At 40.2% G+C, this 15,984-nt stretch overlaps 1 protein-coding gene across 1 annotated transcript in view; it reads right to left on the bottom strand.

Moving 5' to 3' along the window:
* Positions 1 to 15,645, bottom strand: part of ASAH2 (N-acylsphingosine amidohydrolase 2) — a gene marked incomplete at its 3' end in the record, with an annotated part of 77,923 nt that extends 62,278 nt beyond the window's left edge. The window contains exons 1-3 of the mRNA XM_080911592.1: positions 15,516 to 15,645; positions 12,098 to 12,258; positions 10,707 to 10,856 (exon numbers count right to left, since the gene is read on the bottom strand). Of these exons, the coding sequence (XP_080767718.1) occupies positions 10,707 to 10,856; positions 12,098 to 12,258; positions 15,516 to 15,642 (438 nt within the window). The 5' untranslated portion in view covers positions 15,643 to 15,645. The remainder of the gene's footprint in view (positions 1 to 10,706; positions 10,857 to 12,097; positions 12,259 to 15,515) is intronic.
* Positions 15,646 to 15,984: the final 339 nt, after the last annotated feature.

Genomic DNA, 15,984 nt, shown 5'->3' with positions numbered 1-15,984 from the left:
AACACATCAAGAAAATACTGAGTAGCTAGTTAAGATTCATTTGCTGCTACTGTTGCTTCTATGTGGCATATCATTAAAATTATTCCCAAAAGTGTCCATCACAAAGCAATGACTAGCAGTACCTCTCATGAAATGGTGCAGCCCAGCTTCAGCCCACCAGCGGTATAACGGCTACTGTGATATGTATTTAACATGAAGCGATATCAATTCGCTCTCTTCTTTAACTGATGAACTCTATCAGCCTTGCTCCAATTTTGTGGTCAGTAAAGCAAAGCAGAAGACTGTATAAAGTATTTCACCTTACTAACCCTATCTATGCCCCTGGGGTCGCCACCTGTGATGGCTATTTTTAATGTCACTTTGTTACAAATTAGAATTACCTGGTAGTAATTAGATGGCTCAGTGGCTAAGAGCACCGACTGCTCTTGCAGAGGACCCTGGTTCAGTTCCCAGCACCCACATGGCTGCTCAAACCTATGTATAACTCCAGTTCAAGGAGAGCTTATGCTTTCTTGGACCTCTGCAGGTATTGTGGTGCAAAAATGGTACATATACAAAACCGTAGGCAAACACTCATTCACATAAAATAAAATAATAGAATAAATTAAAGGGGGAGGAGGGAGCCTTAACTGAGGAATTGTCTTAACTGCCTTAATTTATGCAGTGGGAAGACCCACAACAAATGTGAGAAGAACCTTTCAATAGCAGCCAGACAAGGAAGTATTTTCACCTTTTACTCTCACCGCTGCATTAACTTATCCTGCTGCAGCCGCTGCAGATTCCTCTGTTGCTGCCACAACCAGGGTCTCCAAGCTTCCATGACTGACTAAGGACTAGCGGCACTTCCAGAACACAACAGGACCTCAGTGACAGATAGGGACTGCTTAGACACAGAGAAACTACCAAGTTCTTTGTCTCTCTAGCTTGAGATAGCTACTGTGGGTCTGACCACTCCCGATGCTGAGGTCCCCAGGCTAAAGGACAAAGCGATCACCAGGTTCTCAGTATCTTGGCTGTGAGACAAACTGTAGGATGCTATTTCAACGGAAGATGATTTAATAACATACATGTTTTTCTCTTCTTTATCTTATCTGTTCCTCTATAGAAGCCTAACTAGTATGTCATATTCACATAAGTGATGCTGTGGGAAAACAATGACAATTTATAACTAGCATCTCTCTGACCAATCAGCTCCCAATTCCATCCCAGAAAGACCCTGTGTCTCTTTTGTTGTATTTAATTCTAGTCCCAAGTCCTCATCCTTCCCATAGTGCTTTTTTTTTTTTGAACAACTTTACTTAAAAAACAATGATAAATGAACAAATTTTAAGCATTTTTGCATAAAAGTATAAGAATACATTTTTGTCAGTGCATGGTATTTGGTTTTTTCCCCAAAGGTTTGATAGTGTGCATTAAGGTCTTACTAGTTACAATGACAATAAAGTACATGTAAAACAGGATGGAACCCAGAATTAGTCAAAGTTTTCTTGGTGTGTAAGGATTGAGCATAATGGTTTTTTCTTTTCTTGTTTTGTTTTTTTTTTTTTTTTTTTCTTGAGCTTCACACAGTCTGTGAGTTGTTTCTGGGGTGTTCAGAGCTTTCTGGGATTAGTATCCCATTATCAGTGACTGCATATTATGTCTGTTCTTTTGTGACTGGGTTATCTCACTCAGGATAATATTCTCTAGATGCAACCATTTTCTTTAGAATATTGTTAAGTCATTGTTTCTGATAGCTGAGTAGTATTCCATTGTGTAAATGTACCACAATATTTGTATCCATTCATCTACTGAAGGACATCTGGGTTCTTTCCAGCTTCTGGCTATTATAAATAGAGCTGCTATGAACATTGTGGTGCATGCATCTTTGTTATATCTTGGAGAGTCTCTTGGTTATATCTTGGTATATGCCCAGAAGTGGAATAGCTGGAACTTCAGGTAGTAAGTATTATGTCCAATTTTCTGAGAAACCGCCAGACTGATTTCCAGAGTAGCTGTATCAGTTTACAAGCCCACCAACAGTGGAGAAGTGTTCCCCTTTCTCCACATCCTCACCAGCATCTGCTGTTATCTGAGTTTTGGATCTTGGCCAATCTGACTGGTGTGGGTGGAATCTCAGGGTTGTTTTGATTTGCATTTCCGTGATGGCTAAGGATGTCCAGCACTTCCTTAGATGATTCTCAGCCATTCGATATTCTTCAATTGAGAACTTTTTGTTTAGCTCTGTACCCCATTTTTTAATAGGGTTGTTTGATTCTCTGGTGTCTAGTTTTTTGAGTTCTTTGTATACCTTGGATATTAGGCCTCTATCTGATGTGGAGATGGTAAAGATCATTTCCCACTCTACTGGCTGCTGTTTTGTTTTCTTGACAGTGTCCTTAGCCTTACAAAAACTTTGCAATCTCATTAAGTCCCATTTGTTAATCTTTGACCTTAGAGCACAGGCCACTGGAGTTTTGTTCGGGAAATTTTCTCCTGTACCTATGTGTTTTAAGGTTTTCCCTACATTCTCTTCTAATAGTTCCAGTGTGCCAGGTTTAATGTGCAGATCTTTGATTCACTTCCACTTGAGCATTGTACAAGGAGATAAGAACGGGTCTATTTTCATTCTTCTACATTCTGAGTGCCAGTTGGACCAACACCATTTGTTGAATAGGCTGTCCTTTTTCCACTGAATGTCCATAGCTCCTTTGTCAAAAATCAGGTGACCATATATGTGAGGGCTCATTTCTGGATCTTTTATTTTATTCCATTGATCCACGTGCCTATTTCTGTACCAGTACCATGCAGTTTTCAGCACAATTGCCTTGTAATATAGCTTGAGGTCAGGGATAGTGATTCCTGCAGATGTTTTCTTGTTGTTGAGGATGGATTTCACTATTCTAGGTCTTTTGTTATTCCAGATGAAATTAAACATTGCTCTTTCCAACTCAATGAAGATTTGGGTTGGAATTTTGATGGGGATTGCATTGAGTCTGTAGATTGTTTTTGGTAAGATGGCCATTTTTAAAATGTTGATCCTTCCAATCCATGAGCATGGGAGATCTTTCTATTTTCTGAAATTTTCCTCGATTTCCTTTCTTAGAGGTTTAAAGTTCTTGTCATACAGATCCTTCACTTGCTTAGTTAGAGTCACACCAAGGTATTTCATAGTTTTTGTGACTATTGTGAAGGGTATCTTTTCCCTAATTTCTTTCTCCACATATTTGTCCTTTGAATATAGGAAGGCTACTGATTTGTTTGAGTTAATTTTATATCTAGCCACTTTACTGAACTTATTTACCAGCTGTAGGAGTTCTCTGGTGGAATTTGTGGGGTTGCTTAAGTACACTATCATGGCATCTGCAAAGAGGGATGTTTTTACTTCTTCCTTTCCAATTTGTATCCCTTTGATTTGCTTTTGTTGTGTAATTGCTCCAGCCAGAAATTCCAGTACAATGTTGAATAGGTAGGGGGAGAGAGAGCAGCCTTGTCGAGTTCCTGATTTTAGTGGGATTGCTTCAAGTTTCCCACCGTTAAGTTTGATGTTTGCTGTTGGTTTGTTGTATATTGCTTTTATTATGTTTACGTATGGGCTTTGGATTCCTGTTCTTTCTAAGACTTCTAACATGAAGGAGTGTTGAATTTTGTCAAATGCTTTCTCAGCATCTAGTGAGATGACCATGTGGTTTTGTTCTTTGAGTTTGTTTATATGGTGGATTACATTGATGGATTTCCATATATTAAACCATCCCTGCATCATAGGGATGAAGCGTACTTGATCATGGTGAATGATCGTTTTGATGTGTTCTTGGATTCAGTTTGCAAGGATTTTGTTGAGTATTTTTGCATCAATGTTCATAAGTGAGATTGGTCTGAAGTTCTCTTTCCTTGTCTTTGTGTGGTTTAGGAAAGAGGGTTATTGTAGCCTCAAAAAATGAGTTGGGTAGTTTTCCATCTGATTCTATCTTGTGGAATAATTTGAAGACTATTGGTATTATGTCGTCAATAAATGTCTGATAAAATTCTGCACTGAACCCATCTGGACCTGGGCTTTTTTTGGTTGGGAGGCTTTTGATGACTTCTTCTATTTCTTTAGGTGTTATGGGATTATTTAGATGGTTTACCTGGTCCTGGTTTAACTTTAGTATCTGTTATCTGTCTAGGAATTCATCCATTTTCTCCAGATTTTCCAGCTTTGTTGAGTATAGGATGTTATAGTAGGATCTGATGATTTCTTGAATTTCCTTAGTTTCAGTCGTTATTTCTCCAATTTCTTTTCTAATTGTTTTAATTTGGATACTTCCTCTTTGCCCTTTAGTTAGTCTGCCTAAGGGTTTATCAATCTTGTTAATTTTCTCAAAGAACCAGCTCTTGGTTTTGTTGATTCTTTTAATGGTTCTTTTTGTTTCTATTTGGTCTATTTCTGCCCTAATTTTGATTATTTCTGGCTGTCTACTCCTCTTGGGTGTATCTGCTTCCTTTAGTTCTAGAGCTTTCAACTGTGCTTCAGGTTGCTAGTGTATGCTCTCTCCAGTTTCTTTTTGGAAGCACTCAAGCTATGAGTTTTCCTCTCAGTACTACTTTTATTGCATCCCACAGTTTAGGGTATGTCGTGTTTTCATTTTCATTGAATTCTAGAAAATTCTTAATTTCTTTCTTTATTTCTTCTTTGACCCTGCTATCTTTTAATAGAGCATTATTTAGTTTTCATGTGTATATGGCCTTTTTGTTGTCTTTGTTGTTATTAAAGACCAGCCTTAGACCATGGTGATCTGAAAGGATGCATGGGGGTATTTCAATCTTCTTATATCTATTGAGACTCATTCTGTGTTCAATTATGTGGTCAATTTTCGAGAAGATTCCGTGAGGTGCTGAGAAGAAGGTGTATTCTTTTGTTTTAGGATGATATGTTCTGTAGATATCTATTAATTCCAGTTGGTTCATAGTCTCTGCTTGTTTTACAGTGTTCTTGTTCAGATTATGTTTCCATGATCTGTCCATTGGTGAGAGTGGGGTTTTAAAGTCTCCTACTATTATTGTGTGTGGTGAAATGTATTTTTGAGCTTTAGTAGGGTTTCTTTTATGAATATGGGTGCTTTTGTATTTGGAGCATATATGTTAAGGATTGAGAGTTCCTCCTGACAGATTTTCCCTGTAATGTGTAAAAAGTGTCCTTCCTTATCTTTTTTGTTAACTTTTGGTTGGAAATTTACTTTATTCAATATTAGAATAACCACTCCAGCTTGCTTCTTGGGGCCATTTGCTTGGAAGTTTTTTCCCAACCTTTTACTCTGAGATAGTATCTGTCTTTGTCTCTGAGATGAGTTTCCTGTATGCAGCAAAATGCTGGGTTTTGTTTATGTATCCAGTCTGATAGCCTATATCTTGTTAGTGGGGAGTTGAGTCCATTTATGTTAATAGATATCAAGGAATAGTGGTTGCTGTTTCCTGCTATTATTGCTTTTGTAGGTTGAATTGTTCCTGTGTGTCTTTCTCCTTTTGGTTTTTTTGCTTAGGAGTTTTTTTGTTTTTTCTAGGATGTAGTTCCCCTCACTGTTTTGGGTTTTTCACCTATAATTCATTGTAGTGCTGGGTTTGTGTTCATATATTGTGTACATTTAGTTTTGTCTTGGAATATCTTCATCTCTCCATCTATGGTGATTGATAGTTTTGCTGGGTATAGCAGCTTGGACTGGCACTTGTGCTCTTTTAGTGTCTGCATGATGTCTGTCCAGGTTCTTCTAGCTTTCATAGTCTCCGTTGAGAAATCAGGTGTGATTCTGATTGGTCTGCTTTTATATGTTACCTGACCTTTTTCCCTTACTGCTTTTAGTATTCTTTCTTTGCTTTCGTCACTTGGTGTTTTGACTATTATGTGTTGGGAGGAATTTTTTTCTTGTCCAACCTATTTGGAGTTCTGTGGGCTTCTTTTATGCTCATGGTCATCTCATTCTTAAGGGTAGCGAAGTTTTCTTCTACAATTTTGTTGAAGATATTCACTGTGCCTCTTAGTTGATATTCTTTGCCCTCTTCTATTCCTATTATCCTTAGGTTTGGTCTTCTCATTGTGTCCTGGATCTTCTGGACATTTTGGGTTAGGAGCTTTTTGGTTTTTGCATCTTCTCTGACTGTTTTGTCTATGTTTTCAATGTTGTCTTTGGCCCCTGAGATTCTCTCTTCCATTTCTTGTCGTCTGTTGGAAATGCTTGCATCTGTGACTCCTGATTTCTTTTCTAGGATTTCTACCTCTATGGTTGTCTCTTTTGGTGTTTTTTTTTTTTTATTGTGTCCATTTCTGTTTTAAATTCCTTCTTCCATTCCTTCATCTCTTTGGTTCTGTTTTCTTCTAGTTCTTTGAGTTCTTTGAGTGTTTTTCATGTTTCTTCTTTAAAAGCTTCTAATTCTTTATTCTTTTCCTCCCGTTCTTGTTTAAGGATCTCTATCATCATCTTGAGGTAGGATTTAGGGTCTGAGTCTTCTTTTTCTGGAGTGTTTGGCATTCCGTTGTTTGTTGTAATGGGAGAGCTGGGTTCTACTGTTGCCAGGTTGTCTTGGTTTCCCTGGGGTACCTTCTTTTGCTTTCCTCTTGCCATCTTGTGGTCAGTGATTGGTTCTCGCCTTTCCCTTGTATTCATATATTGTGTACATTTAGTTTTGTCTTGGAATATCTTCATCTCTCCATCTATGGTGATTTCCGGTCTGTGTCCCGGGATCTCTGCTGTTCCTGGTGGTGGATGGTCCTAGAGCCTGTTCTGCACCCAAAAGCTGCCAGCTGAGGGCCCGATGCTGGGTTCCTGGTCCCTGGATCAGGCAGGGCAGGGGTGCACTTTCTGCGCCAGCTCGACAGAGATCTCTTTGTCCCCTGGCTAGTCAAAACCCTTTCTCTCCAGGCCTGTGTCTCTGGGTCCCCACTGTTCCTGGTCCTTCCCCTAGCTCTTACTGAGAAGAAAAATCATCAAAAAGAGAGATGATCAATGACTGTGTACCATGAAGCTGAATTAAAGTCAAAGGCCACTGTTCTCAAGAGCTCTTCACTAGGACAGAGAGGTGGGAGAAGAATAGGTCAAATTCAATGTTCCAAACCCCATTCATTTCATTCCTAATAAATGGTAACTTAGAATTTTAGACTTTGGTACATTTCTATATGCTGAATCTTTTCTTTTTCTTTAGGCAAGTTCTTTAAAAAAGTACTATGAACCTTGGATTTTAGAACAATAAACAGCTCACACGTATCTTAACCCACAGCCTTTGATAGAGATTTAAAGAAAAGGAAGTTAAATACTAACTCAATATCCAAGCCTGCAAAGACTGTTATAGAAAACCGTATTCCATTTTCAAGAAAGAAAGTTTGTGTCCACCCAGAGCAAAGTGGCCACAGTTCTTGTCTATTGCTCACTTGTCTTCCCTTTCGGCTCCATTCTGTTGACAACACTCTTGGGAACAGGATCAAAGATCAAGAAAAGGCAGTGCATTTTTCTGACCCACCCTACAGCTTACAATTATTCCTATCTTCCTTCCCTGTTGGGAGTGTCATCAGTCTTAGAGCAGAGATGGAGATCTGACCTAAAACCATTTCATAGTGCATGTGCTTAGCTGTGTTCACTTTTCCTCTCCCTTTCCTTGGACTGACTTGTGAAGGGGCAGTAAAAACAGAAAAAAAGGTGGTTTGGTTAAGGCCACTATTGACCTAAGGGCATCTAGATTCTGACTCATCACCTTCTTCTTACTTCTGTCTCCATTTCCAGTGTCTGCCGCTTTGCACATGAGTCTGCCACTGCCAAGCATTTTTGATTGCTCAGAAAAGCAGTGTGGTGCAGTGGTAAGGAGCAAAGCCTATGGCACCAGGATGAGTTTGGACAATTCCTAACCACACAACTTTGGCTGTTACTTTATTCTCTGTAACTTGGACTCTGTCTTTCTAGTCCCATTATAAAAACATCTCCGACACAGAATTCAAGGGCTTGTTAATGCCTATGGGTTACTCTGAGCAGTACCTGGCTTCCTGTGAATGCTAGTGTTTATTCCATTTATTCCTGAATCATCTTCATATCTTACTATCTTGTGGTCTCAATGTCACCCCGTTGGATTCAGACCAGACTCGGGTGACACACAGGAAATTGCCAAGAAGAGGTTGGCAGCCCCTCCCCAAACCCAAACTTCCCTTTTAGGCTTCTAACACCTGCAGCTTCATGTTACGTGTTTTCTGTGTGACATACCTAGTGTGACTACTGTCCTCTTACCCAGAATCTTACCAATTGAGTCACCATGAATCTATTAATCTGTGATTTGCCCCCAAGTTGTACATAATTCCAATCTGAATGAAACATCATGGTCTGATTAAACATCCTCCATAAAACTGTGTTTATGCTACTCCACTCAAACACTGTCCAAGATTCCATATTTCCCACATAACTGAAATCAACTTAGCATCTAGGTTCTCTGTGGTTGTAACCATTGTAGCATCTAGGCCCATCTCTGTATACATGACTCCATATGTTCTGCTGGCTTTGCTCTATTCCCTCCAAAAGCAGTCTATAATCCTCATTTCCAGATCTCTGTGTTTATTCTGCCCCTTACTTTGGTCTTCTATTGCTGGGATAAAACACCATGACAAAAAGCAACTTGTGGAGGAAAGGGTTTACTTTAGCTTCAAGTTGTACTAAATTATGAAGGGAAGTTAGAGGAAGGACTCAAGGCAGGAATCTGAGGGCAAGAACAGAGTCAGAGGCCATAGAGGAGCACGGATTACTGACTTGCTTCCCCCAACCCATGGCTTGCTTGACCTGATTTCTTACATAATCCAGAACCATGTACCCCAGGGGTGCTGCCCATAGTAGACTGCTCCCCCAACATTAATCATTAGTCTAGAAAATTCTCCCAGAGCCTTACAGACCACTCAGATAAAGACACTTTCACAACTGAGGTCCCCTCTTTCTAGATGACCCAAGCTTGTGACAAACTGACAAAACCTAACCAAAACACCCCCCCTCTCCACTTTGACCATTTGGAATTCTACACAGTGAAGTATGATTTCTACAATGAAAATGCTTTCCTGATTTTCATTTTCTACATTTCTTTGTCTTCCTGTGATAGTCTTAAAAGACTACAGATGCCCATCCTACCTGAGTAAATGGCCTTAAGCTTCATAGTAAAACTTGGTCTCAAAACAAAACATAATTCTAAAGCTTAACTTTCCTAATTTGGAGTATGTATAGACTTGCTTAATGAACAGAACAGGGTAATTGTGTACAACTGTGAGAAATGAGTCAGGAAACCACTGTCTTCCACCCTGCAGGAATTGGAGACAATCGAGTGGAGACCTGAAACTTCCTGCCAACAAGCACATTAGTGAACCATGTTGCACGCGGATCTTGCAGCCTGAGTTAAGCCTTCATGTCTGTTCTCTGCCATCCTCCTAACTGCAAGAGAACCCAAACCAGAACCATGTAGCTAAGCTAGTCCTGAATTCCAGTTCCACAGAGCAAGTAAGATACTAAATGTTGTTGTTTTAGGTTACTGTATTATGGATAAAATGCTATATGGAAATAGATAAGTAGTATAGAACTGTACTCCAGTGATTCATGGCAACCTGTACACTTCTGCTAGTCTTTTCCACTAAGACTTGACTCCACTGTGGTTGTACAGAGGACGTGGACTGTGACTTTAATTGTGTCCTCTGCAAACACTAGCAAGATACCATAAAGGAAGCAATAGAGGAGATGTTCCATCTTAAAATAAAAAATGGAGTCTTTCTTAGTTGGATGTACCTCAGTTAGTAGAGTACTTGTACAGAATACAGAAACCCCTGCATTCAACCCTCAGCATTACATAAGTCACAAGTAAGCCTGGTACTCGTGATGTAGAGGTAGAAAGACTCTAAGTTCAAAGTTATTCTAGCATATGCCAGTGAGTTTGTGACCAGCATGGGCTACTTGAGACTGAGACGTTGTCTCAAGTAAACAGGATGGGGCTTAAAAAAAAAATCTCTTTTAAGAAAGCAGTTTTTTTCACAACCCAGCTCTACTCGTAGCTGCCTTAATTTTGGAAGGAAGATCTAGGATTTGGTTATTTTATCTGGGGAAAACAGCAGAGCCAGGGAAGGGGTTCACTGCTGGCATAGGACAGATGAAAATAATTAATTCCTTCCTCTTCCTGTCTGCACAGGGGAGAGAGTTCCACTACTGTTCCAATAGTGGCAGCATCAGGCAGTGTCTTCAGGCTTTGTCACCTCTGCTGGCTCCACACAGCACAGTGGCAAACCATTCAATGAGAGAGAGACTGACAGAACACAAGCCAGCATAACTGACACCTGACTGCTGCTCTTGGTGTTACACCTCGCTGCTGGATTTCACTCCTCAACTGGTTCCTTGCAGGCAATCTCAACTGTGTGAGAACTTGAGGAAGACCAGTTGGCGCTCTGAGACGTCTGGCAAGCTGACGAGAATGACTACGTGAGGATACGTGAGAACACAAGTGAAGCATAGCAAGCCTTCAGAGAGCATTTGCACTCATAACAATGACAAGCTGTCAGCATAACTGAAAACATGCTTTGAAAAGGAACACATAAGACCAAAGTAGCAAGGGCATCTGCCTGCATAATTGTGTGCCTTTGAAAAACACCTTGCTTTGAAGGTAGGAGATACTCATTAGATGAGAAATCAAGGGTGCAGAGTTCCTGTCAAGGGCATCCAGAGTTCTTTTCAGCCCCTCCTTGTATCACTCACCTCCAGCCTGAGTCGCTGGGAAATCATGCATAATTCCACGCTCACAAATGCCATTCGATTTGAACCATCTGGATCCGCAAAGATAAAAGCACGACTGAACAACCTGGTGAGGAGACCCCGGGCATTCTGGCCAGTTTTACCATAGCCCATCTAAAAAGAGAGAAAGACACTGAACTTCAGGAGCCAGGCACCATCCTACCAGAAGTGACAGCTCAGGGACACAAATTAAAAATTAGCATGACACTGCAACTCAATGAAATTGTGTGTGTGTGTGTGAGAGAGAGAGAGAGAGAGAGAGAGAGAGAGAGATTGTGTTTCCAAAAATGTAAAGGAACCAAAATCTTCATAGAGCCTTTGGTATTTGGTGTTTACACAAAAAGAGAGAAAGAAAAAGTACTGATAAAACTGGCAATCCTTCTCTGTGAGGAGAGAGCAGGTGGTTGCACCCTTGAGAGACTTCCAAAATCTGTAATGGAATGATTTTCACCTAAGGTTTTATATAAGGAAGGTTTTATATAAGGTGTCTCCTTTCTCTATCGTCACTTGGGTTTTTACCAGTTCATCTTTCTATAGCTATGCCAGGTAAGATCATGCACTCCTGTTCCACAACCCTTCTTTCACCATATCCAAAACAAAGAAAAAACACCACCTATTAAAACTACAACCAGGTCTTTCCATTCTTGATTGTTCATTTAGCATTCATAGTTCAGGCTTACTTTTCAGAACAAACAGCTGGGTATAATAACGAGTATTTGCTTAAAAGGAACAAATTCCACCAAACAACTTCTTGCTCTTAATTCCAAGGCAAGCAGTGGGGTAAGTGAGAATTTCCACTAACAACATGATGGTGTCAGTAGGGTGCCCCTGACTCATAGAAGTCTATAATGCTGACCCACATTAGATTTACAGCTTTAACTGTCTTTGTCTGTGTTGGCATTATGGTACATGCCTTTAATGCCAAGGGAGGCAACCACGGGCAGGTCTGTTTGAGTTCAAGGCCAGCATTTTCTACATACTGAGTTTCAGGTCAGCCAATGTTTATATCACAGAACTTTGTATAAAAATATATATATTAAAAAGTAAAAATAAAAATAAACAAGCAAAATAATCTATACTTGTCTGCATTTTTCAAACAGGAGATTTACAGTATCAAATCTTCAGAGATTGTTTTTTCACCACAAGTCTATAAAATAGGGAAGGTCAAAATTGATTGTAATTAAATTTTTAAAATGAGTTGTCCTAATAGGATAATAGTCTTAGTACTGGGCATAAAAAATGTCAACAAAACAAAAAAAAGAAACAATAACTGTATAATAATCAGGAATAAAGAATACCAAATAAAACAGGAATTTGTTTCATGTCTTCTTTAAGGAACTGAGCCATTTACCTACCAAATTGATATCTGACACTTGTCCTGTGCAATCAGCTCGCCCAACACCAATGTAGTAGCCACTGAAGTTCTGAAATGGAGGGAAGTCTGAAGTTTTTGTAATTGGAGAGGACTGAGTGGTAGTGGAGCCCTGGGTGGTTGAAGACCAGTGATTTCCTGAATCTAAACACAGAACAGGATATTTGAAAAGCAATGCCTTATCCCCACCCACTCCCTGATAGCAGGTAGAAGACATGGTTTCAAGTTCCTAAGAAAACTTTTCATATTGTCTCTCATTTTTTACTTAGTTTGGATTGGTTCGTTTATTTCTTTTACTATTATTCTTTAATCAATTTTTACAGTCCAGTCTTCATCCCCCTCCTGGTCTCCCCCAATCCTGGTCGCCTCCCCCCCCCCATCGTTATTTCTTAAGACAGAGTCTCATGTAGTTCAAACAGCCCTGGAAGTCAAAGATCTCCTTGCCTTTGTCTTGTGTATGCTGGGGCTGTAGGTGCATTCCACCACCCCCAGTGTCATGCACTGGATTATATATAAACCAGAAAGTGAGAAATGGGAGCCTGTTTGAAATCATAAATGAAAACACAGTCTTGCTCTTGGACTAGTGATGTTTTAGAATAATAAGCAAGGTCTTTGCAAAACTACTTTTCACCTTCGACTTCTCACCAGCATTTCTCTGGTGGCTCATCCACCTCCCCTTCCCTGCTTTTTTATCCTAGCCAAGCAAAGCACGTACAAGGTACTTCCACTCAGCTCCCATGCCCAGCCCCTGACTTGGACTTGTCTTCTGTTCACTCCTTTCAGGGCTGGTCCATCTCCATCACTCCCACAGGAGGTCCATCTCCATCACTCCCCACTCTGGTCCTCAACACGTTAAGGCCTGTTGTTAATGCAGCTTCGATAACTGTACACTTAGTGATGTAATTCTACCTCGATTTGATTATTCTAATATGTGTGTGTGTTTATATACATATATTTCATACCAACTGTGTATATCTACACACATACTTATTTATAACATACAACCACATATGGAAAGCAACAGATGAAAAATTATATAGAAAGTAAAGGGTAAGTACCAGACACAAACTTCTTGGTTTGAAATCTAATTCTACCAATTATTAGTTGAAAAGATTATGTAACCTACTTCTCTCTGACTTCCTCTTCTAGAGTAAGAAGAGATTAACATGTTTCTCAGTACTGTTTTGAGTGGTAACTTTTGAGTATACATTAAAGAGTTGGAGCAGGTCCTCTGTAGAGGACTTTGTTTAGAGCTGGATATTTTATGTATACATTTGCTTGCCTGTAGTAGCCAGGAGTAGTCAAAGCACCCGATGACAGCACCACAGGCCTTGGCAGTCAGAAGTACTTAGAGAAGGGGATTGACGTGTGATCTCTTGTGAGATTCCAGAGTTTAGGAATTAAAATGACAGAGATCAACAACCCCAACTATAAACCAGCTGGGCAGCAATAAATATATTATTAAGAGACACTTAATAATGAAGGTATCCTTAAGTGCCCAACCCTGTGGCTATTAGCTGCTAAAACAAATGGAATTTCCCCCAGAAATTTCTTGCTTTAAACAGGAAATGGGTGGGAATGTGGTTCCAGCCAGGGCTGGGATGAGAGTTTATCTCCTAGAGGAGATTTCACCTAGTTCTGATCACTTGTCTAAGCACAGGAGACTGGAACTAAGACCAGGATGGTAAACGGGTCTCAATTTGGCCAGGCAAGATGTATGACCAAGCAGCTACATATACTGCTTGCCCTCTATTTAAAACTAAACCTCCTGTCAGGTAGACTTGGGTTAGGGATGGGGGGATCACTGGCCCTCTTTGTTCCTCTGTGCACTGTGGATGTATTGAATGTAAATCTTTTTGCTTTCCACTATGACTTTGTCTCTTTTCACTATGTCTTTGGTCCATTGAGGACAAACATAGCTTGATACTGTGTCTAGGGCCCAGCCTTGGACCCTCACAATTCTTCTAATATAAGTTCTTATGTTTACAAATAAGAACCCTAAAACCTGAACTCGAAGAGTGATTTAACTAAGACTTCACAGAGCACATGTGATGAATCAGAACCAGATATTCCTGCAGCTGCATCTCAGGAGGAGTTGGGCCCACAGATGTCTCCTGCACAGCATCATATATCACAGGGAGAAAGGCAGACTTTTGCTTTTTCTACATTGCTGCCAACATCACGGTACATGTGCCAAATGTGATACAGACTAAGACCAAGCTTTATAGAGAGTACAAGTCTTTGTAACCCTGGGTTTTACAATGTGTAAAATGGCATCAATACTAGAACTTCCTTAAAAAATTGTGAAAGTTAGATGAGAAAATAGCATAGAATTCTTATTGAATTACACAACCCTCACTACATCCCCCACCCTCCAGAAATGCAGTAGTGCTGCTATGAGAATATGCAGTGGCTTCTGATCATCTCCTGAGTCTCCATCTTATTCTCTAATTTGAGGAGCCATGTTGAATGGACAACCTACATCCTAAGGATGATCTCATTCATAATAGTCCAAGAGTCTGCTTTGCCCACCACCGAAACAGACAACCCTTCTTCCCCTGTACTTACAGAGAATTCACAGTACCAAGACATGGCAAGGAACACACTGCAAAAATGAAGGGGCTACAAATGGAGAAAGTTCCATCTCATTTGCTACTTTATCTAAGGCTAGTGTTCTCTATCTATCTATCTATCTGTCTGTCTGTCTGTCTGTCTGTCTGTCTATCTATCTTCTCTTTTCACTTAACAGCCATGTATCTCTGCTCTGGAGCAGAAGCTCCGTCCATAACCCAATGATAACAGTAACTAGAAATGCACTGTAGGCCACATTCAGAAACTAAACTTGCCTCTAGCATTGCAACAAGGAAATCAATATCTAAATGACACAGTTTCTATCTCCTCTCAGAAACCTTCATAAGATTTTATATATGATATCCTGATAAGGTATACCTTGCTTACAGAAATTGGCTGGCCCTTGAAGGGACTGGGTCTGAAAACTTGGCATTACTGTTTTTGGGTGGTTTGTTCGGCTGATTTGGTTTGGTTTTAACTTTGCTCCCAGTAGAAGAACAGGCCAACCAACAGGCAGATAAAGACTGGAGACTTAGTATGGAAAGTTAAACTTTCCAGACTTGAAAGAACCTTGAACTATGAGTGCATCAACAGAAAACTGAGCCTATATGTGAAACTGTCTGTTATCTGGCTATTTGTGAGCAAAGGTGGCTGTGATAAAAGCTGCTATCAATGCAGAGAACACACATAGTGCAGTGGGAGTCAGCTATCTCAGGCTGTCTGCAGGCAGCTGAATCAGAAAGACACCACTGCTCATCTTGGTACTGCCCTACAATCTAGAAACATTCTATGGCGCAGGAGTGACATTCAGAAGAGCCCAAAATGCTTGCCTTTGTGGTTTTCGATGGTCCCACTGGTGACGAACAAGAGGGTGAGAAGGGCCACCGTGATGACTGTCATTATTACCAGAAGGAAAATGAGGAACGCCTCTAAGGACGAGAAGGTTCGCTTTGCCATTTCTCCTAAGACAGAGATGGAAGGAGAAACACAGGAGAAAAAGAAATAACAGATTAACAGGAATGCACTTCAAGCTGCCCAAGACTACTAAGCAGCCATAGCTCGTCCATTTCAGTAGACTATGCTACAGATGGCAAACACAGGGCACTTACGTCTGGCTCCATATCCCAAGTTCTTAGGGAAAAAAGACCAATAAATTAAAGTATTCGTTTTGAAAAGCCTAGGTATGGTTTCCGAATCTTTTGTGGCACAATGGTCCTCTTGTCAACTGTTCCTATGAGTCAACACTCGCACATGAAGTAAAATCTATTGGCATTCCTTGGCTATCCCATACAGCTTCTG

The sequence above is a fragment of the Micromys minutus genome (assembly GCF_963924665.1).
Source record: "Micromys minutus genome assembly, chromosome: 2".
NCBI classification, from domain to species: domain Eukaryota; kingdom Metazoa; phylum Chordata; class Mammalia; order Rodentia; family Muridae; genus Micromys; species Micromys minutus.
This window is presented reverse-complemented; position numbering and strand designations above follow the sequence as displayed.